This window comes from Malaclemys terrapin, chromosome 4 (assembly GCF_027887155.1).
Source record: "Malaclemys terrapin pileata isolate rMalTer1 chromosome 4, rMalTer1.hap1, whole genome shotgun sequence".
Lineage (NCBI taxonomy): Eukaryota > Metazoa > Chordata > Testudines > Emydidae > Malaclemys > Malaclemys terrapin.
The window spans coordinates 7778048-7799970 of NC_071508.1; the positions used below are offsets into that span (position 1 = coordinate 7778048).

The window sequence follows — 21923 nt, forward strand, 5'->3', positions numbered from 1 at the left end:
AAAAAAATTCAACGTGGTCAACATCTAAACATGTTTTGAATTTATCGAAAGAACTTGTTTGGATTGATCCCATATGATGTCCCCCCGCCCCACTCCCCACCAGCATTTCATTTAATAAAAAAATCCGAATTTTGACTCTTCATCCCGGTTGGGGATGAAGAAACCCAAAATCTAAAATATTATTTGCTGGATGGGAAATCAGTTTTCCAATCAGCTCCAGCTGTGAATCCAGTGGCCAGTGCCAGCTGCCTCAGAGAAAGGCGCTAGTGCCTTACTGGAATAACCTACCCCAATTGATTATTCCTAGCCTCAGGAAGTAAGTGACTGATCTACATCTTGAAGCATGAGGGTTCATATCCCTGGTACATTTTCAGCCTATCATAACCATGGATGTTTCCATATACATTTCCAGTCCTTTTTATTTCCATATAAATGTCTGTCCTAAGGTCTTTGCTGCATGTGATATCATGTGGCAAGGAGTTCCACAGGGTAATCACATGTTGTGTTACAAACCAAAAATCCTTTGGTCTGTGTTTCTCCTTAATTTCTCTTTGTAGCCTTTTAGGATGGCGGCTTGCCCAAATGGGAACGAATGAGGTTCAGCTGTGATCGTAACATAGACCAATGGATGATCTTTCCCCAGGAATCCCTCATTGGGGTTCATTACAACCTCTCCTAATTTGACTCTCTCCCACCAGCCCTATTTACCTCCTCTTTTTCCCATTGTTGCTGTATGTTGATTTTTATCTCCCACTCGCCCCTATCCACACCCAGGAGCAATGCCCCAGAACAGCCACAGAGTCCTATGGATGGTAGTGAAGCAGGCTTTTGCCCCATGTTGGGTTGTCAGCAGCTGACATGACAGTGAGCCATATGTCACAGTTCCCTGCCATGCCAGTGTCTGTCTCCTTGGCCTGATTCCCTCCAGACCAGCCAAGGCCAGGAGTCACTGCCATAGGAATAACAGGAAGTGTCGGTAGGAGGAAAGACCAGCGTAAACACTCTTAATGTCTTCTGCAGGCTTTGTTTTTTTCCCTCCCCTATCGCCGCAAAGGGATTGTCCCTTCCTGCTACCCATCCCTGGGGGAGCCTCAGTCAAGGAGGGTGTCTGGGCATGAAGGGACATGCACTGTAAGGCAAAGCCACTCCTCTATCCCGGTTGCACGCAACCCAGTGTCCTCACATAGCAGCATGGGCTTCCCCGAGCACCCCGTCACACAGACAGCTGGGCGTGCATATGTCCAGCTGCGGGGGGCCTGCATTCATACCTATACACAAAATCACGCACACCCACCGTGGACATGCACTCAGTTGCCTGCGTGCACACACGGCCCACCATCACAGACAAACACACAAACACTTTCTTATGGACCTACCTATTCTCTTGAATGACTGCCCATCCAGCAGCGTATGCTGCACGTTTACTTTGACCACATACCCAAGCACACAAAATCATGCATGTCCATGCCAGAGATTTTGTCGCACTCGGTTAAACTGTTCACTCTTTATTAATATACATTTATGAAAAAATTCTCACAGTTACAAAAGTTCACGTTTTTATAAAATCTCCGTAGAAAGATTTTAATCTTTCCCCCTCCCCGAACACAGACACTCAGCATGGCACAGGACAGCTACTGCGAGAGGGGTGACTAGAAGGAAGAGAGAGCCCCAGCTAAGCAGAGCACACCCAGCCCAGCTCAAGCACCATATGGGACGTGGCTTTTGTCAAAGGCCTCGTTTCTCTAGCTCCGCCCACAGCTTCCCCGTTGTCTGCTGCAAGACTGGGATATCCCAGCTCTGAGGATTTGCTCTGCTGATCCCTCATACGCATCACAAGCAGAGGCCCAGTGAAGGTCTGGTGAAACTAAAGAAAGGGCTAGTACAGTGCAATGACTTGTATAGCTACACTGGCACAGCTCCCTTGTGGAGACGTGACACATACTAGCAAAAAGAATTGTGCCGACATAGGAACGCCACCTCCCTGAATGTCATAAGCTAAACTGGCAAATGCTCTCTCTTGCTCGTACAGGCTGAGTCTATACAGGAGTGGGATGGGGGGATTCGAAGGTGTAATTATGTCATTGAGGGTCCTAGCCAACACCACTGTGTTGCCAAAATTTTGTAGTGTAGACTTGGCTCGGGGTTCCCTCTGTACAGAAAAATGATCAAAAAATTTTTGGAGGGGGAATTCATTTTCATTCCATGGGTTTCAATTTTTTTGGCAACATTTTTAATATAAAATCTTTTGTTTTTCCTTTCTTTTTACTCTCCCTCCACCCCCTGTTTTCCCTCCTTTTCTTTGCTTTCTTCCCCACTGAAGAAAGGTGGGAGGGAAAATAAAATAAAAATTCAACTCTTGGGTTTTTTGAGAACAATGCAAAATTTTGAAATCAAATACATTTTTGTAGAGAATGGTTCTAAAAACGTTTTTGATTTTGATTTCTTTCCTCGTCTTTAAAAAAACAAAACAAAACAAAAAAACTTTCCCCTTCTTTTGCCACTGAAAAAGAGGAGGAAGAAGGAAGCAAAAAGGATAAAAGAAGGAAAAACTTTTTAAAAATGTTTATTATTAGATTTCTTTGAAAATAATAGAAAATTTTGAAAAAAAAATATGAAATTTGTAGAGCAATTTAGGGGTTTGAAATTTTTCATTTCTTCAGTATGTGGGTTTTTAAGGTTTTTTTCTCTCTCCCTCTCCCTTTTTTGATTTTTGCCACTGAAAAATTGAGGGAAAAGAGGGAGAAAAAAGAAAACACCTGAAATCAAAATGGTCTTGTTTTCAGGTTGAATGACAATAATAAGAAATTAACAGATTAAAAATAATGAAAATATTTCTTTTTGCAACAAAGGCCATTTTTTGGATGCAAAAGATTTGTTTAAAAATAAGACAACCAGGTTTGTCCCCAAGGTCTGCCAGCAATTCCCTCAGTGGTGAGGGTCGTGACTCTCTGGTGCTGTCATGTGGCAAAAACATCCGACTCCCTTTGACATTGGGCATTGGGGCCTAGACCCTTTCAGAATTCAAGAGGTGTGAAAAAAATATCCCTTGTGTTCTGGCTCATCTGATTCTGCATTTGGACTGGAGGAGCCAGGGAGTGACAGCAGTAGGCATGCAAGGGGCTGGATCTGCTCCTTCCCTCAGCCAGGGGCTGATTCTCTGAGCTTGGCACGCGTTAAACCACACCCACACACAATGTACATGCAATGAACACAGGAAAAAATGAAGCTCAAGGTACAGGTCTACTCTGGAAAGTGTCTCTGTGCAAATTGCCATATGGGTGGGGAGGGCAGGTCTGTGTTTATCATTTCAAAGCGAGGATGTGTCACATGCTCAGTTTATAAGCTCTTTGACTGTCAGCTCTGCAAGCCCAGCCTCTCTAAGATCTAAGAGTCAAGCTGGGATCTTTTCATTTTCTTTGCCCTCGCTCCAGAGTTCATCCACTGGCTCCCTCAATCTCTTCTTGGATCAATGGGTGCTCTCCAGGATTCTCGGCTCCATGTTCCCCCTCTGGATCTCTTTCATTGTCCATTTCAGCCTCCTCTCATCCTTGCACCTTTCATCTATCCTGCATTACTTGTTGGCTTCTGTTTCTTTGGAACTCATTCCCCCTTCTTCTGGAACGTTGCTAGTTCTGCGAGGAGGTCCTACCCTTCCCACAGAAGCCACATGGGACTGGCTTCTTCATATGTCCGGGAAGTGGGGAAGATCCTGTGGACCATATGACTCAATGACTTCTGAGCCATTCCCACTGCCATCAAGGGTTTTACTAAATATGGGTTCAGTTCCCTCCTCTGCCAGTCAGATGTTGGGCAAATCACTTAAACTTCTGGTGCCTTAGCTTCCCACCCATAGCACTTCCTAGCCTCACGGGGATGTTGTGAAGTACGTTAAAGATTGTGAGGTTCTTAGGTACTACAGTAACAGGGGGCAGATAAGTATCTAAACATAGAGCCATATAAGCAATGCCTGTTCACTTTGGGGCTTTGTCCCCCTCTGGTGGTGACTAGGCTAATTAGAGATTGATGGGGCTGCTATAAATGGGGTGGCTAAGCGAGTTGGAAGGAGATGATCCAGATTCCCTGGTTTGACGCCCACTACCGACCACCCACCCAGGCATGTCCAAAAGTAAGTTACTGCATTACCAAAGTAAGTTGTTAATTCCTTTGTGGAGCGGAATCCATCGTGCACTGACTTTGCACAGCCCAAGTTTATTGTAGCAACTAAAGTTGGCTGATTTGATGCACCTAGGGGACAGATCTACTGAGTCAGAAGGTGTCATTCTCACATTGTCATTTTCCAGAGTAGAAGTGCATTTTTTTAAAGATGTATAGGAAATCCATTAAGGGGGCTTAAGGCTAGGGGAGGGCAAATGATTCTGATGAGGAAACTGCTACATTACCTGTGTGCTCTTTCCAGTTCTTGACAGCTAGACGACCGGAACCTTTGTGGACCCGGGTTTATGTGCGAATGACAATGGAATGTAAATCTACCCTGTGATTAAAGGCTTCTCACTTCTTAGCCCTGTTTGGATCAGTTGCAGCGAGTTCTGCCATCCATGTAAAAACCAACTCCTTAAAGGGATCTGTCCCACACGGACAGATTTTTGCCTCCTTACTTTCCGGTGGTGGCAAGACCAAAGGACATAATCTGGAAATTGGCATTTGGCATTGGGTTTGGTCCTAGTTCTATGCAAAAAATAAAAAATATACAAGTGTCAAAATACATTGGCTATACATCAGAGCACACAGAGTTCTCTAAGACATGGTTATAGGCTTTCATTGGCTATAGTGTCCTTTATTTGCATTGTCCTTCCGAAAGAAAAGTTACATCCAACTTCGCCAGTGGCAGCTGATGTTGGGTGGAGCGAGTCCCAAAAATGAGCCATTGTCCCCAAATGCTCTTGGTCGCGTCGATCCAGTTCTTAGATAAGTTACTGGGGGGTGGCTGCGGGTGCTGGGGTTAGCATGGCAGGAGCTGGGCATCGTGAGTTCTCCCCCCGCCTGTGCCCATGTGGCCTTCGGAAAGTCATGCCAATCGCTCAGTACCTCAGTTTCCGCCGCTGTAATGCGAGGCTAATAACCACTTACCCACTGCGGAGGGATGGGTTGGGGAGCTAATGCCAGATGCTCCAGGCAGGTGGAGACAGACGGACTAAGCGGAGCAGTTGCTAGGGCAGAGCAGATGGTCTCTCGCTTTCTTTTTAAAAGCATGTTTGTTTTTCAGTCTGTGATTTTAATGTCCACAATGGGGAGAAATAGAGCACTCCAGCTAGAGCTACTTGGGTAGCACCAGTACAGAGTAGCCCCTCGCACTGTCATAGCACTTTTATAACCTGACCGGCAGCACCACCTGCTGTTCCAGCCCTGAGACTGCACCATAATCCTCCTCTGGGGCACAGCGTTCTAGTCGAGTCCTAGGCCCTGCTCATGTCCCTCAGTGTTAGCCTGCAAGCCCCCCTGCTCTCCCAAGTTCTCCTCCCCCTGTTCTGCCAATACCCCTGAATCCCAACTGCACCCTGCCTGCTATTCCAGTGCTCTGGGCTTCCCCCACAGCTCTGCTAATCCCCTTCTATCCTGACCTATAGTCCCCCTGCTATTCCACTCCTGGGCTTCCCGTTCACACACTGCTCTGGTGATGCCCATCAGGCCTGACCTGCAGCCCTCTGCTGTCCCAGTGCTGGTCTCCCCCCAACCCTCAGCTTTGCGGATACCTTTCATCCACAGCTCTGTTACTGTGCCTCAATCCCAACCCACAGCCCCCCTGCTGTCCCAGCCTTGGGGTCCCCCACCAGTTCTACTGACATCCTTCAGTCCTAACCCTCCCTGTTACTCCATCTCATACTTCCCCCTCAGGTTTGCCAGTACACCTCACCCCTGCCCTGACCCTTAGTCTTGAGCGACAGACCAAGTTCAAACTCTAGAGTCCCCCTGACCTATTGACTTCTCAACTCAACTCTGCATCTAGAGAACCATGCACAGGCAGATCTCCCTCAACACCAATGGCCATCTAGCCAAGGACCAATTAGAAAACAGCAGACCCTTGCTCTGACATCTCCTCCAACCATACAACGGTACGTCTCAGTGGTGGGGCCATTCCTCAGAGTTAAACCTGCCTTTCTGGCCCTCAGAGATGCCACGTCTCAGGCCTCGTATTAGTACTACAACTCTGGATACCACAGTGTCCCTGGCCACAGTCCCTACAGCCGCAAACAGAACTGATGGGCTGTAGCTGTCCAACCCTGGAGAGCTACGGCTGTTGCAAATCCACTTGACGTTTGCCATATATATTCCCTTCCCCCGCCCAACTCCTCGTTTTAGGCTGCTAGTGAGATGTGGTGCAAGAGCTGGCACAGAAGGGGGGGCATGTGCGGAGGTGGATTTTGCATATGAGTGTGCAGAACATGGTGAAGAAGAGAACTGGTGACTGACATGGGTTGTGGCAGCCCATCCGTGTTGCGAGTGGCGTTGGGCCTTGGCTCGTTGGCTGTCTCCAATGCCGCCGGCAGTGTGAAGAGGCTAGTACAAGGCACGGCTAGATCTCCTTGCCTCACAGGCCTTGCCCCGCTGGGCACAGCAACTGGGGGATCAGAAGGGACTGGGATCAGAGATGAGTTAGTATCCCCAGCCGGCTGCAGCTGCGGATAGAGGATGGAGCAGCTTGTGACAGCACCAGGCATGAATCGTGGTGGAGCACAGCCAGACAGCCCCAGCTCTCAACGGCATCTCCCCAGCCGTTGGGGGAAGGGCACTGTGGCCAGGAGCGTGCACCTATATCTCCTCATCCTCGCTGGCCTTGCTCCAGCGGTGACAGCAGTTGGCAGTGATGCCCAGCAGGAAATTGGTGGCCACGGAGGCAATAGAGACCACGAAGCCCACGAAGGCAATGAAGAGATAATCGTCCAACGTCAAGGTCAAGTGGCAGGCCTTAAAACTCTCCTCTGTCAGTGAGAACAAGGGAGCTCCCTCCACCTCGGGTGGGGCACGGCACTCGGCCAGCTGGGAATCTGCAATGAGAAACAAGTAGATGAGAGAAAGGAGAACGTCCTATACACAGGAAGTATCCCTTTACCCCACACAGGTAACATTGGCTCTAGCAGGTCCAATATCCATCTGTTCCCAGCTCTGATGCAAATTCATTGTGTGGCCTTGGGGAAGTCACTTAGCCTCTCTGTGTCTCAGTTTCACCGTTTGTAAAAGGAGGCTAATAACAGTCACCTACTTCTGTAAAGGGCTTTGAGATCTTTGATTGAAAGACACAAAGTATAATCCTTGTTAGTAGCTTTCTCTCCTGCCTGGAGTTTCTGAATGATGACCCTATTTCAGTGTTGTCCTCTGGGGTAGTCAGAGGTTGCCGTGGTGACGTTCATGACATAGTCATGATGCAGCACAACTGCATCACAATGCCAGTCATAACCCTCCATCATGATGTCACAGCATGTCACCAGTAACCACGGCCGTGACACTGTGTTGCAGTGTAATGTCACCATGGGCAGCATTGAAAGCTGAGATCTTGCCAAACCCCCATGTGACGTGAGGTCATGGAACAAAACCCATAGAATCATAGAATATCAGAGTTGGAAGGGACCTCAAGAGGTCATCTAGTCCAACCCCCTGCTCAAAGCAGGACCAATTCCCAGCTAAATCATCCCAGCTCAACATCATCATGATGCAACTCAAGGGTGATCACGTCAGGACACGGCACCCTCATAATGTCACTCTCCAATGTGTCCATTCAATTTTGGTGCTTCCAGGTTTTGGGTGCTCAACTTGAGATACATGGGGCCTGGTTTTCCACCTCCATCTCTGCTTGAATTCCATGAGAACTGCAGTGTCCATTGCCTCTGAAAATCAGGGACACAAACTGGGCATCCAAAATTGGAGATGCTCCAAATTATTGGGTGTTTTGGGATAATTTTGGCCCTGGTGCCATGATACTAGGCAGACGGGTGCAAAACTGATGGGGGTAGATAAATTCACTAGAACTACAATGTCACAACAGTATGTCCCATTTGCACAATGCATTCCCATCACCAGCCTCCAAATGGCATAATGGACTAGATGACCTCCTGAGGTCCCTTCCAACCCTGATAGTCTATGATTCTATGATTCCATGAGACAAGGTCACCAGATAATGATGTTTTATCAGACTGAAGTGTGTTGTTATCCTGAAGTCCTCCACGTGGGGAAATCTTATCCAATGTAGGATAGGAGAGAGCCCTACACGGCAATCGCTGCTGTTGTTCACTCAAAGGGCTCACTGGAGAATGCAATGAGGATCAGCAGTGCTAGGGGACCCTCAGATCTGAGAGAGGGTGTTTAGATGGAGTCAGGGTGTACTGCAGCTGCAGGAACTCCAGGAAAACTATCCCCTCCCACCACAGCTCCTACAGTCGGCAGCTTGTGTGATCAGCAACAAGGGCAGGAACTAATTAATAGCACAAGAATCAAAAGAGGGCAGGAGGACAGGTAGGACATGCAGATTTATGGGGTCCCATTGCTGACTGTGGATCTGCCGTTGCAAAGACAGAGATAGACAAAGCCACACCTTACAAGACCAGTGGGTTCAAGCAGAGTCCATTCCCACCCAGTTTGGTGCATCTCTCTCCTGCCCTGCAGCAACCACTCTTCTATGTCTAATCCCCCTACCCTATGTCCTCCCGTACCCGTTCAGCAATTGCAGTCCATGTCTCCTGACACACACACACAGCTCTGCCAACGCCTCTCAATCTAGTCCTGCAGCCTGCCCTGCTATTCCATGCCTGGGCTCCCCCGACAGCTATCCCAATGCTCTTCAGTCCTAATCCACATCCCGGCCTACTATTCCAGCATTGGGCCTCCCCCCTGTCCCCCCCACACACAGCTCTGTTCACCCCCTCAGTCCCAACATACAGCCGCCTTCCATCTCAGCCCCGGGTTCTCTCCAGTGGCGTAGCCAGCTTCTAAGAGGAGGGGGAGCAAATATAAAAAAGGCGCCCCCCCCTCTTGCCTCCTCCTCTGGCCACGCCCCCTTGGCTCCTCCTCCGGCCGCCCCGCCCCTCCCCCCCATGGCTCCTTCAGCCCTGCCGTGCCACCCCCGTGGCCCCCCCTCAGTCCTCCGGCCGCAGCTGCCGGCCGCCATGCTGTGCCCCCCCGCTCCTCCGGCCGTGCCCGCTGCCGGCCACGCTGTGCCCCCCCCGCTCCTCCGGCTGTGCCCGCCCCGCTCCTCCGGCTGCTTCCCCTGCACCCCGATAGCTACGCTACTGGTTCTCTCCACACACAGCTCTGCCAACGTGCCTCAATCCTGACCTGCAGCCTCCCCTCTGCTATTCTAAGAGGGCCCATCCAGTTTCACTTGAAATGGATTCTGGGGTTGCACCTCCAGGGAGTGCCTCCCGGAGTGGCCTCTAATTGCAGTCCACTAGAGCAGAACACCAGGACTGGATTCTGTGCCCCCTGTAGAGGACTCTGAACAGGTTCCTCTCTGGATCTGGGCCTGCTGCCTTGGACCCTCAGGCTGGCATTGGGAGGAGACAGAGGACTTTCCCTTCACACAAGGTCCCATCCTGTGCCACATACCTGAGGTGCAGTGCTGGATACGATTCCTCAGCCACTTCAGGAGCGGCTCCATGGTGCAGCCACACACCCAGGGGTTGCCCCCGATCTGTAGGGTCACCAGCCCCGGGAGACCCTCCAGGGCTTCCAGGCTGAGGAAGGACAGCCCCCCATGGCTGAGGTCCAGGTCACGTAGCTGGGCTAGCCCCCGGAAAGCCTGGGGGTGCACCTTTCGCAGACACGGGTTGTGGCTCAGGTCGATCCTCACCAGACTGTTGGCTTCTTGGAACATATTAGCGGCCACGTGGCTGAAGTTGTTGTAGCTCAGGTCCAGGTGGGCCAGCCGCTTGGCAGTCAGGAAGAGCCCGGCGGGCAGCTCCACCAGGGAGTTATTCCTTAGGTCCAACACCCTCAGCTCACCATAGCAGGTGAGGTAGCCCGTCGGGATGGTGGTGATGCGGTTATGTGCCAGGCTCAGGTTCCTGGTGTCTAGGGGCAGGTCGGGGGGCACTGAGAAGAGCCGCTGCCCGCTGCAATCCACAACATGGCTGCGGCAGGTGCAGAGGACGGGGCACCTGGTGCTGGCCTCAGAGAAAGCCATTGCCATGGCAATCAGGAAAGGGGTCAGGAGCATGGCAGAGGAGTGGCGGGACACGGGCCCCTCTCCCCACAGCCAAGTGCAGCCTGTGCCCATTTTAGTTGGTCACGAGCAACATGTCGCATGGAGGCAGAACAAGGAGTAAGTGGGAGTCACTCATGCACGAATGTGGCTACATACTGGGTGCAGGGGAAGGCCAGACCTTAGCGCCATTGTCTATCGCATGCCAGGGCCACTGTCACTAACACACCATGCACCATGAAGGGTGGGCCAGGAACAACAGGGTCCCGACTCCTCAGACAACCTTTTAGTAGCCCATTTGTCACCCTTTAAAGGGTGTGAAGTGGAGAGCAAAAAGAAACGTAGCTGTATCCATCTGTCTGCACCTTCTGGTGATCCTTCAAGTGATCAAAAATGGGAGGAAAGCAACTAAAATCAGGGATTTTTTCTTCCAGTGCATCAACACCCCTGGGACAATGGTTTGAGCCCATGAAAAAAACGTTCTCGTTCCCTTTCACGCATTTGTCTGCTGGGAATGAATTCCCGTCTCGCTGAAGCTGAGATGGAGCCAAGCCAAGGAATTTAACCCCACTGAAACCAAAGGTATATTTTAGTTGCAAAGCAAATCCAGCTCCGATTCAGCAGGAGCCACAGGGCCTTTTCCTGGAGTCATTTAGGTCTTTAGTGCCCGAGCAGAGGAACGGCATTTGAAATCCAGATAATAATAGGTTCTTCGCATGGATGGTCAAAATCCTGGAGCCCTCAACATCAGCCCAATGATATAGACTCCTTGGGTGGCTTGTGCCTGGGACAATCAGGAGACGCTAAGGCTGAAAATAAGCCCTTTCTGAGGCTGTGATTTCTGCAGTCTGGGAGAGGCCAGTGGGGCTAGGATGTGGGGAGAGGGGTTCCAGGAGGAAAGGGAGGGGGCTGGAGTCCTGGGGTATCAGCAGCTGGTTTATCTTTCACTCCCAGTCTCCCTCCCAACAGGCAGCAACAGGGCTCCAGCTGCGTGACCTGCCAAGGAAACAGAGGAATCAAAGATTCAGCAACGAGGTTATCAACCAGCTGGTGTGTTCATACACTCATAGGTTCCAAGGCCAGATCACCATCGTGATCATCTAGTCTGACCTCCTGTCTAGGGTGACCAGACAGCAACTGTGAAAAAACGGGACAGGGGGTGGGGGGTAATAGGCGCCTATATAAGAAAAAGTCCCCAAAAACGGGACTGTCCCTTTAGAAACGGGACATCTGCTCACCCTACTCCTGTCTAGCGAAGGCCAGAGAATGGCCCCCAAATCATTCCTAGCGTAGAGCGTTCAGAGAAACAGCCCATCTTAACTGAAACATTGTCAGTGATGGAGAATCCACCACGACCCTTGGTACATTGTTCCAATGGTTAATTACTCTCCCTGTTAGAAATGTGCACCTTATTCCCAGGCTGAATTTGTCTCACTTCAACTTCCAGCCGTGGGAGGAGAGGAGGGAACGGCAGGGAATCACCTCACAGTCTCTCTAACTCATTGTTCAGCTCCACTGCCTGTCTGCATCTCTCCCTGTCCTTTCACCCTATTCACTCTGCTTCAGTCCCGCTCTCTTCTATCATACCCCACTCGGCTCTGAGCTCCCCTCCTGAGCCCTGCTCTGTTGATGACCCTCAATCCTGCCCTGCCCTGGGCTCGCTTCACCCACATGCAGCTCTGCTGAAGCCCCACGAACCTAGGCACGGATTAAGAGGTAAAGGCCTAGTCAGCTAAAGAAATGGGGCTCCAACCTCACTGACCTTGGATAAAAGACCCTCAAGTTGCATGACTTGCCAAGGGCAAAGCAAGAGTCTAATACCGAGATGAAGTGTCTGTCAACCTTTCTGATCCTTCAGTCCTGCCCGGCAGCTCTGGCAGTCCCTGGACCCCACACCGCCCTGCCGATGCTCCTCCCTGCTCTGCATCATCCCCTACTCTGTCAATCCAAGGCCTCCACCCAGAGCTCTGCCAGTGCCTCTAGATCCTGCCCTGCAGGCTGCCTGCTGTCCCAACCCTGGACCTCCCTCAGGCTCTCCAAAAGCCCCTGATGCCTCCCAGCTAGCACCCCTTGCTCTTCCAGCCCTGGGCCGCTTTCCACCCCTGCTGAGGCCCATCAGTGACCTGAAGAACCCTCCGCTATTCCAGTCTCTTTTCCTTTGTGTCTCACTCGCCCTGTCTGGCCATATTTCTTTCTCTCCGTCGCTCTTCCCAGGGACACGCCCTCCTGTGCTCCAGCTCACACCTTGCCTTCCCTTCTACCCCCCCACCCCAGCACAGCACCTCCACCAGCCCCACTCCATTCGGCCAGGAAAGCCGCTCACCAGTCCACCCTCCAGCGCTTTCTGCCCTCCACTTCTCAGGCAGGTGCACCTTCTCCCCTAGGGCCCCAGCACACCTACCGCCACACAGCCACTGCTCACCCTCCTGCACTGTCCACGCCCTGTCCTCAAGGCGCACAGACCCACAGGACAAACGCACACGCAGCCGGCCGCCGCCCTTTAGGACACACCCAGCCTGCACACTCACTCCCAGCCCCCTCTCCATCTCCTCTACCCCGCCCCCTGTACTCGGTCCAATTAGCACAAGCCAGATACTCACTCCGGCCCAAGGAGATCCGCAAAGCAGCTGCGATGCAGACAAGTATCTCCCCTCTTCCTGCGCGTCCCCATATTCTTCAGCCCAGCAGGCGTCCGTCTCCTCTTCTCGGTGGCTTCTGGCTCCTTAGGCAGCACCCCTGGCAGCTCCCCCTGGCCCTTCTCCCTGTCCGTCTGTGCGTCTGTCCGTCCCTCTCTTCAGAGGAGTGGGTGTGAGACAAGTGGAGGGAATGGCAGTGTCTCTCCTTGAATTGCAGCAGCAGCTGCTGCTGAGTCTGTTAATTCATCCAGGTCTTTCCCCACCTCCTCCTCCTCCTTTCTCTCTCAATCTTTTTTTTTTTCCCCCTCCAGGGCCAGGTACTGACGTGGCACTGTCTCTTAGCAACTGCCTCCACATCTCTGAGCAACAGGGGAGCTAGCTGCAGACCCCACTGAGCGGAGAGAGGAAAACGGAGGAAGCAAACGGCGGGGATCAATGCCACCCACGGGATCCTAAGGACACAGAGAGAGACAGACACACAAGCGGGGTGGGGGGGGGGTGGTGACCTGCAGACAGGCTGGGGTGGGGGAGGCAGAGAGAAGAGTGAGCAGTGAGCCAAAGCGGATGCAAACAGGGATGTGGAGACAGAGGCCATGGGGGAAGAAAGGGAGAGATGGTGAAAAAATGAAGACGAGAATGAATAAAGAAGGGCCAGGAAGGAAGCGATGAGGAAGAATAAGGTGCCTGCGACGGGCCCTTCAAGGTCATAAAGCAGCTGAATGAGGAGAACGATGTGGTGGAACTGCCCCACCGGGCTCACAGCCATCGGGTGTACCATGTCCACATAATGGAGCTGTTCTGTGACAGGGAGAGGCTGGTACTGGCCATGTGTGGCCACTGGGAGACCGGAGCTGGCCCCTTGCTGGAATCAATACCCCTTTCTGACCAGCTAACCCCTGCCCCGCAGGCAGAGATCAGAGAGACACTGCATTCGTACCAACAACTGTTTTCCAACTGGCCTGGGCTCACTAAACAAGCTGTCCGCTGGGTGGAGATGGGAGCCAGTCTTCCCATCAGGTGTTCCCCATTCAGGGTAACTGGGAACACAGGCCAGGCCCTGGAGGGAGAGGTCAGAGACATGCTGGCTTTAGGGGTGATCCAGCCATCCACCAACCCTGGGGCCTCTCCCATGGTGCTGGCACCCAGGAAAGATGGGTCGATCCGATTCTGTGTGGCCTATTGGAAGCCCAGTGTCTGGTGCCTACCACATGCCTGGGCCTGACGAGATCCTAAACAAGTTGGGGGGGACTCGGTACCCCACGAACAGCGATCTCACCAAAGGCTACTGTCAGGAATAGACAGGCATAGAGAAGGAATGCCTGGCCCTGGGGTGGGCTCTTAAAAGGCTGCAGCCAGATCCATTTGGGCGACACTTCACTGTGTACACTGACCACTCGCCCTGCCACGGCTGCACCAGATGCAAGGGGCCAATGCCAAGCTCCTGAGGTGAAGTCTGCCTCTCCAGGACTCTGACGTGGAGCTGATCCACGTTAAGGGGAGTGCAAATGTTATCGCTGATGCTTTGTCCCGGAGAGCAGGGCCTGAACTTCCCCAGGTCACTGGCTAAAGTGACCCAGCTCAGTTCGGTCTCGAAGGGGGAGAGATGTGACCTAGTGGGGATTTCCCCTTGTTATGTTGTATGTAAGCCTATGTGAGTTTTACTGTTTTGCATGAATACTGTGTGTGCCTCAGTTTCCCTGTGTGCTGCACCAATGCCTCGGTGGTGACTTTGGCTGACACCCTCCGGGGCAGGTGTGGCTGCTCCAGCTGCCTGTATGGATGCTATGACTGGTGCCCTTCGTAATCTGAGACCCAGGAGGGGGACGCAACCAGGTGACGACCAGGTGACTTTTTGCTCTGGAAACAAGACAAAGACGAGGAGGAGCAACGGGGGTGTGGGAGGGCGTATCGTTGGTAGCTGGGCTTTCTGCTTGGGGAACTGGAAGAGGGGGAGTCCAGGGCGTCTGGCCTGGGATTCCCCAAGATGGACTTGAAAGTCACTGATTTCTGTGCTACCACGCTCTGTTCTACATGCTGGCTGACAGTCACTGATGATTGCGGAGTTGGGGTGCAGGACCCTCTGGCTTCTCCAGGAGCCCCGCCCAGGCAGACTTGCTGCAGGAAGGGCCCATGTGGAAGGGGATGCTGAATGCTCCTAGGTCAGATCCAGGAAGATTGAAGCTGTGTAAGCTTCTTGGCCTGGCGACAGTATGCTCAGAGAGAGGAGACATGCTCCCCCAGAGTCCTGGCTGGCTTCATATGGAGTAGTTCCAGAGCAACACCCCAGTGACTCCGTGACAGGGGGCACACAAGCTGGGCATGGGAAAGCCAGCCTGAACAGGGCTATTGTCCGCCCCAGCCAACCAGTTCTTCCAGCCCCTCCCCCCCAACCCATGTTGGTTTTCCCCTTGCAACCTTCCCCTCCCCCAATGGCCTATTGCAGCCTCCTGGGTCATCTGGGTTGGTTATTTCGCAGGCACACCCAGGCTGTTCTGCCTTCCCTGTGTGAGTTTGGTGCCCTCCTGGGGTGTCTCATCCTCTGTTTTCCCACTGCTCGGTTGCCTGCATCCGGCTGCCAGGCAGATGGCCAAGTCCCCTGGAGACCGGGCGACTTTGTGTGTGGAGCTCTCCCTGTGGTAGGCATTAATTGGTGCTTATTTTCATTTCAGATCACACCAGGCTTTAAGGGAAGCTCCAGTGGGTGGGTGGCATAAAGGCAGATATTTTAGCTAAATCTTGTTAGTTAGGGATAAAACTCAGCACTGGCTGCTTCAAACACACTGCTCTCTGCTACTTTTATTACTGTCATTATTAGTATTTATTTGTGTATGCTCTGCCTACTCGGTGTTGCCCGCTCTTCCTCTCTTGGGGCGGCTACACCCACTCGAACTTGAGGAGGCTGCCCCCAAAACCCCCAAAACAAACAGGAATATTTGAGGAAAGCAGATGCTTTCTGCAACAAACATTTATTTAGTCAACAATCCAATTTTCCGTTTAAAAAAAATGGCAACCAACCCTGCTTGCGATTACTGGTAGGAAAGCAGCCTTGATGATGGCCATTTGCAGTGGGACATTCCAGAGTCATAGGAACAAGTCAGCCTAGAAGCCATCTCTGTTTGACAATAATGGGACGATGGGTCACCAAGTGGCAAGACAATTGCTAACAAACCTCATGCTCGGAGCCTGTTCTCAAGCCCTGACACACATGGGCCTGGAAGCACCACCTGAGTGACAGCAATTGCGCCTCTAACTTTCATTGCATCTTGGCTTTCATTCAGTTGAGCAGGCTGGCTCTGCTGATCATGTTCCTTATTCTGTTGAGCAATGTCACTCTAGTGTAACGTGTCTCAGGCCATATCTAGGTTATAGAGCCTGGGCTTGTATAACTATGCCAGCACAGCCCCCTGCGTAGCCCTTATGTGCCTTTGGCTGGTGTAGTAATACCACCTCCCTGAACAACATCAGCTATGCCAAGAAAGCACTCTTCTGTTGGCATAGCTGCATCTACTCTGGGGTTTTTATGTAGATAGGGATGTGATATTTTTCACACTCCGAGCCAATATAGCTATGCTGGCATAACTTTCTAGTGTAGACCAGGGCTCAGTGTCTCCCATGTTCCTTACCCTACAGCTCAGTGGAAGGAGGAGGGTTACAGGCACAGGTCTCCAAATTCAGGATTTAGGAGCCAAAGATCAAGGAAGTCAGGTTAGAGAAAAGGCAGCACACTGAAAAGACGAATGCAACATGCATATAGATGTTAGGCTGGGCTGAGCATTTGAAAAGCCCACCATCAACTGCTCCTATTACCAGTATTGCTAAATCCAAACGTTCAAAACTCATGTCAGACCTCAAAAAATCATGAGATTTTTTTTAAAAATGAAATAAAGTTGGGGTGATTTTATTTGCCTTCTGTTTTTTTAACTTTTAGGCTGCACTTCGGGTACGTGTTTAAACTTTTCTGTGCTAGAAACATTCACTCCCCCATCCCTCCTTTTAAAAATGGAAGCTCAGATTCACACACATTCACAAGGCCTGAGCAGCTGGGGCTCCAGGAAATGCACCAAATTCTGTGTGAGTTGGCAGTACTGTGACTTCCAGGTAGCTGATAATAGTGTCAGCCATGGCATGATCTGTAATGAAGGTGGATGAGATTCTGAGCCTCACGCTGCAGGATTCAAGGTTCAGGGCCTTCAACCTAGCTCTCCTACATCACAGGGAAGTGCCCTAATCACCAGGCTATAGAGCCAGTGTTTCTCTCTTAGGGTACGTCCTACACTGCATGCTCCTTATGGTGGTATATAGTATACATACTCTACATGCCCCCAGCATGGGTATAAATAGCAGTGGAGATGCTGAAGCATTGCTTAGATGAGTAGACATGCCTTTAATTTCTCCTCTTGGAGCTGTTCTACTTTGTATCAATAATTAAATATTCATTGGGCCAAGGAAAGAGTTAGAGCACTTATTTTGTGGGTCTGAGAGCCAGATTCAAATCCCTAATTTGGAGCTGGGATTTGGGCCTGGGTCTCCCACCCTTTGGGTGAATGCCACAACCATCAGGTTATTGTGGGCAGGTCCATCTTGTGTTTTTTCACAAAAAATGAGGGTCCTGTACCTATTGGGGTTCAGGAAGTGGGCGGGCGTAAGCCCACCCACTGCTAAAGGGTCCCTCCCCAGCTTAAGGGGAGGATCCATAGGGCCTGAAACTCAAATGATTACAGGGGACAACTAATGTAAAAACAGGGACAGGAGTGCGGTCAAAGGGTCAAAAGAAGGGAATCTGACGGGGACACCGAGCAGAGAACCCCGGACAGCGCCCACTGCTCCTCAAAAGTGTCAAGGGAGCCAGTGGACGCCGCCCAGAAGAACTCTGCCCGGATACGTGAACGGACAGAGGATCGGAAACAGGCCCCACAGTCACAGGAACCTCCATCGGCCAACCTCCTCTCCCTGGTTTTATAGATGGCCTGTTTAGCCAGGGCCAAGAGGAAGTTAACCAGGAGGTCCCGCGACTTTGTGGGGCCATGGATAGGGAGTGCATAAATGAGAAGGTGAGGGGAAAAGTGTAACCAAAAACGCAGCATAATATTGGTGAGGAGCCAGTGTAGGGGCTGCAACCTGGCACACTCTAAGTAAACGTGAGCCAGGGTCTCCCTCACGCCGCAGAAAGGACAGGTGTCAGGGATAGGGGTAAACCGTGCCAAGTACACGCCCGTGCTCACGGCCCCATGAAGGAGCCGCCAGCTGATATCCTCGGTGGGCCTCGGGATCAGGGTGGAGTAGAGGCTGGCCCACCTGGGCTTCTCACCCTCAACAGGTGGTAGGAGGTCCCGCCCTTTCGTATCAGGGCGGGACACGAGGGCGAGGAAGTGAAGGGTGTGGAGCACGAGCGTGTATAGATGTTTCCTTGGTGCGGTTTGGAAATGAATCGGCTGCAAGTCGTGCAGCCGGCTCACGGAGAAGGGGCCGGTTGGGTCCACGGGGCAGGGGCCTGATGAAAAGGTCCGGAGGGCCAGGGGTGGAGGGTGGGCGGGGCGTGCCCTCGTGCAGGACCCGGTCGAGGTAGACCCGGAAGGCGTGCGCCAGTACTCTCCACGCCGGACTACCTGCACCATAAAGAAGCCTCTGCAGGGCCTGGAGGCGGAAGACATGGACCTGAGTGTGGAGGCACTTCAGGCCCTGCCCTCCCTCCTCCAGGGGCAGATGGAGGACCCCTGCAGAGACCCAGTGCAGTCCTGGCCAAAAGAACTCCAGAATCACCCTCCGGAGGTCAGCCAGGAAGTCCGGGGCCGGGACCAAGGTGTTGAGACAGTACCAGAGCATGGACAGGACTAGTTGATTGAGTACCAGTGCCCTCCCTCAAAGGGAGAGGCACCAGAGTAGTCCTGTCCATTTCCGGAGCCGCTCCATTACCCTGCCCTGTAAACCGTGCCAGTTCTCCGGCGGAGACGGATGCGTGGCAAAAAGGTAAACGCCGAGATAGAGCAGCGGACCCACACTTCACCGGATGGCCTGAAGCGCGGGTGGGAGGGAGCTCGCCTGCCACCCAGCCCTGACCACCAGGCCAGAGCTCTTGACCCAGTTGACCCGAGCGGAGGAGGCCGCCAAGTACACAGTCTGGCAAGCCTCCACCCGCACCAAGTCACCCGGGTCCTGGACCACGAGGAGCACATCGTCGGCATATGCCAACAGGACCTGAAGTGGCTGAGGAATCGTATCCATAGCTCCGGCTCCTGAAGCACCAACCCCGTCAACCTCCTGCGGAGGAGACAGCTGGCCCGAGAGGGGGCACCCCTGCCGCACTCCCTGCCTGAAGCTGACCGGGGGAGGTGGAGGGGATAAGGCTGGGGTCAGGAGTACGGGTAGGGCCGGGGGCAGGATTAGGGTCGGGAAGAGGGACAGAGGTGGGATCCTGGGCCCCAGGAGCCGGACAGCTGGAAGGTAGCTCCTCTCAGTCGGGCCCAGGGGTCTGAGGGTCAGGGAGGGGGTCCCCAGGGATGCCGAGCTCAGGCTCTACGGCAGATGGAACAGCCACGGCAGCAGGAGGTGAACAATCTGCAACGGGACCCCCACCCGGGAAGGAACTTGGTTGCCCCACGCCAACAAGGGATACCCCTGGTAACTCGGGTCCCGGCCGTGAGGCACCGGCCGTCGCCTGAACAGGCTCGGCGGCCGTCAGCGAGGTGTCACCCGCAGCTGGGCAGGTCAAAGAGTCCAGGGGCTCCTCTGAGGCAGGAGCAGTGGTTAGGGGGATGGAAGACTGAGAAAGGGGGGCTGGGGTGAGGTCGGCCAGATCGAGGCCTGCTGGCAGAGGGTCATCCTCCCCCTGGGTGACTGGGGTCAGACCCAGGGCCTCGATCTCCTCATAGATAGAGGGCAGCTCACCTCCCACCACCCTGGGGTCATCCCCGCTAGCACCCAAGGCGACGCTTGCCTCGAGCATCGCAGGGGGTACAGGTGGTAAGGGGGTAGGAGGGGCTGCAACGGGGGTCTCCGCGAGGAGGGACCGCGGAGAATGGATGGCGGCATCCTCCGGTGCTGCCACAGCTTCCCCAGCCGGCAACGGTAGATGTAATGCACCCGCGGGCAAAGCGGAAGGCTCAGCAGCGGAGCCCCCCTTCCTGGTTTTCCGGGGGGCCTCCGCACCAGATGGCAGGAGCGGAGCTCGAGCCTTCCGCTTGTCCCGCTTTCCCTGTGCTAGGGTCCAGCCCTCCATGGCATTGTCTGTGGGCTGGGTGACAGGGATTGGGTCGGGGGGCAGAGATGACAGCTCGAGGACCTGAGGAGGTAACGGGGCAGCGGGGGGGGGGAGGGGGTGGAATCCCTCTGGGGAGGGCCCTCTCCCGCGCCCGGCAATACCCCCACCGCACCCTCCTCTACAGGCCCCGCCACAATGCACGTAGCAGAGGCAGGGCTCTCCCGCTCATCTGGGCATGGTGGGGGAGGTACCCCTTGGGCCCGAGCGGGAGCAGTGGTGGTCCGAGAAGGAGGAGGGGCGGCTCCGGGTACCGGGCAACTAGGGGCGCCAGCAATGGTGGGGCTGGCACTCTGTCGGGGCTCGGGGGTCCCGGACGCTCCTCCGTGCCGGGCCAAGGGGCAGTCCCTCTGGACATGCCCTATCGCCTGGCAGAGGTAGCACCAGGCCTCCCCCGTAGAATAGTGCACCCGGTAATGGGCCCCCTGATAGGGGACCAAGAAAGACCCCTCGAGCGCCATGCACCGCCGGCAGCAGTTGGAGCTGCACATGCCGGCGGAACGAGAGGACATGGCGGAGGGCGGGGTCTTTGCAGCCCAGCGAGAGAGGGCTGACAATGGAAATTGGTTTCCCCAGGGTAGAAAGGGCGGGCAGCAAGGTGACATTGGGGAGGAAAGGAGGAACGGAGGTGAGGCCCACACAGACACCTAGGTCCTCTAGCGGCTCCAGTGGGACGAACATGCCCCCCACCGCCAGGCCCTTCTCCACCACCACTTGGGCGGCGGCCTCTGAGGCAAGGAAGAAGACAACCTTGCCATACATTTTGGAGGCCGCCACGATGGCCGTGGGCCCCACCACCCTCGCCCGCTCATAGGCCTCCACGTGCGGCGAGGCGGGCACCTGGAGGCAATGGATGCCATGCCTCCTAGTCAAGGTGGGGAAGGGGCCCCGGCCGCTACAGATGGAAACAGAGGTGGTGGGTGGATGGATGAGATGGCGTACCGGCAGGCGGGGGGGCCACCGCCACCTGGGCATACGCCCTGGGGGCCGGGGGAGGGGCACCCGCAGAGCTGGTGGAGGGAGCAGCGGGAAGGGACGCTGCGGCCGCTGGCGGGGCCATGGCAGTGGGGGCAGCCCCTGCCATGGAGGGCCCAGTCTTCCTAGCGGGGCCCTTTCCCTTTTTCTTGCCCTGGCCTTTCCTGCCGGCTGGGGCGGCTCCCCCAGAATTGGAGGGAGCGAGGGACGTGGCAGCAGCGGAGGTCACCCCGTCGCCCGCCGCTGCCGATACCGCAGTGGGGGCGGTGGCAGGTGGTTCGGCAGCGGAGGTTGAGGAAGAGGCCAAGGGGGCAGGTGGGGGAGGGGTGGTGGGGCCTACTCGGGGGGGCTCGCCCGCCGTGTTCCCCTCCATAACGAGCAGGGAGGGAGGGGAAAACACACTGGAGAAAAGGGGGGGGCGGCTAAAGGGAAAGCAAGTCAACCACTCCTCCCCGCTAGGCTGTAGGCAGGGGAGGAGGGCGCCGAAATAGGGGGAGATGGGGGGGTATCAAGGGCTTGCGGGGGGGACAGTCACCGACACCGGCTCCTCTGGCTACACTAGGGGAGGGAAGGTCACAAGAACATCAGGGGGGGGGCAGTGATTAACCAAAATGTGATGGGGGGCACAAGCGCACGGGAGGGGGCATGGGCACATGAGGGGAGGGGTCAATCAGGGCAAGGGGGGACAAAGGAAGGGGAGCAACGAGGCTGGGAATGGGGCAGGGGAACCAAGGGGCTAACCGCAGGGCTGGGGCGGGACAACTGAACTAAACTGCAGAGGGAAAAGGGCGGGGCAGGCAAACAAACTGAAGCTGGGGAGGGGCAAAAGGCTACAGAGGGCAAAGGGGGTAGGCAGCAAGGGGCAAAGCTGGGAGGCCTGTCGTGAAGGGGAAGGGGTCAGTCCAGG

The 21923-nt window shown here is 54.1% G+C and overlaps 1 protein-coding gene across 3 annotated transcripts; it reads right to left on the reverse strand.

Moving 5' to 3' along the window:
* Window positions 1-1497: 1497 nt before the first annotated feature.
* Window positions 1498-12972, reverse strand: LRRC55 (leucine rich repeat containing 55). Of its 3 annotated transcripts, none has more exons than XM_054024866.1 (3): window positions 12751-12972; window positions 9556-11146; window positions 1498-7004 (listed from the first exon to the last, which is right to left on the reverse strand). In XM_054024866.1, exons 2-3 carry the CDS (start codon window positions 10223-10225, stop codon window positions 6769-6771), a joined length of 906 nt encoding a protein of 301 aa, XP_053880841.1. In that variant the 5' UTR covers window positions 10226-11146; window positions 12751-12972; the 3' UTR covers window positions 1498-6768. The 3 variants fall into 3 exon arrangements, with proteins under 3 accessions (XP_053880841.1, XP_053880842.1, XP_053880843.1); XM_054024867.1 differs by lacking the exon at window positions 12751-12972 and adding an exon at window positions 12573-12630; XM_054024868.1 differs by lacking the exon at window positions 12751-12972 and adding an exon at window positions 12552-12603.
* Window positions 12973-21923: the final 8951 nt, after the last annotated feature.

Excerpts from the sequence above, each read along its gene's own strand:
- LRRC55 (XM_054024866.1), bottom strand. The coding sequence starts at position 10,225 with ATGGGCACAGGCTGCACTTGGCTGTGGGGAGAGGGGCCCGTGTCCCGC. Across the intron at positions 7,005-9,555 it reads TATCCAGCACTGCACCTCAG|ATTCCCAGCTGGCCGAGTGC; the intron begins GTATGTGGCACA and ends TTCTCATTGCAG.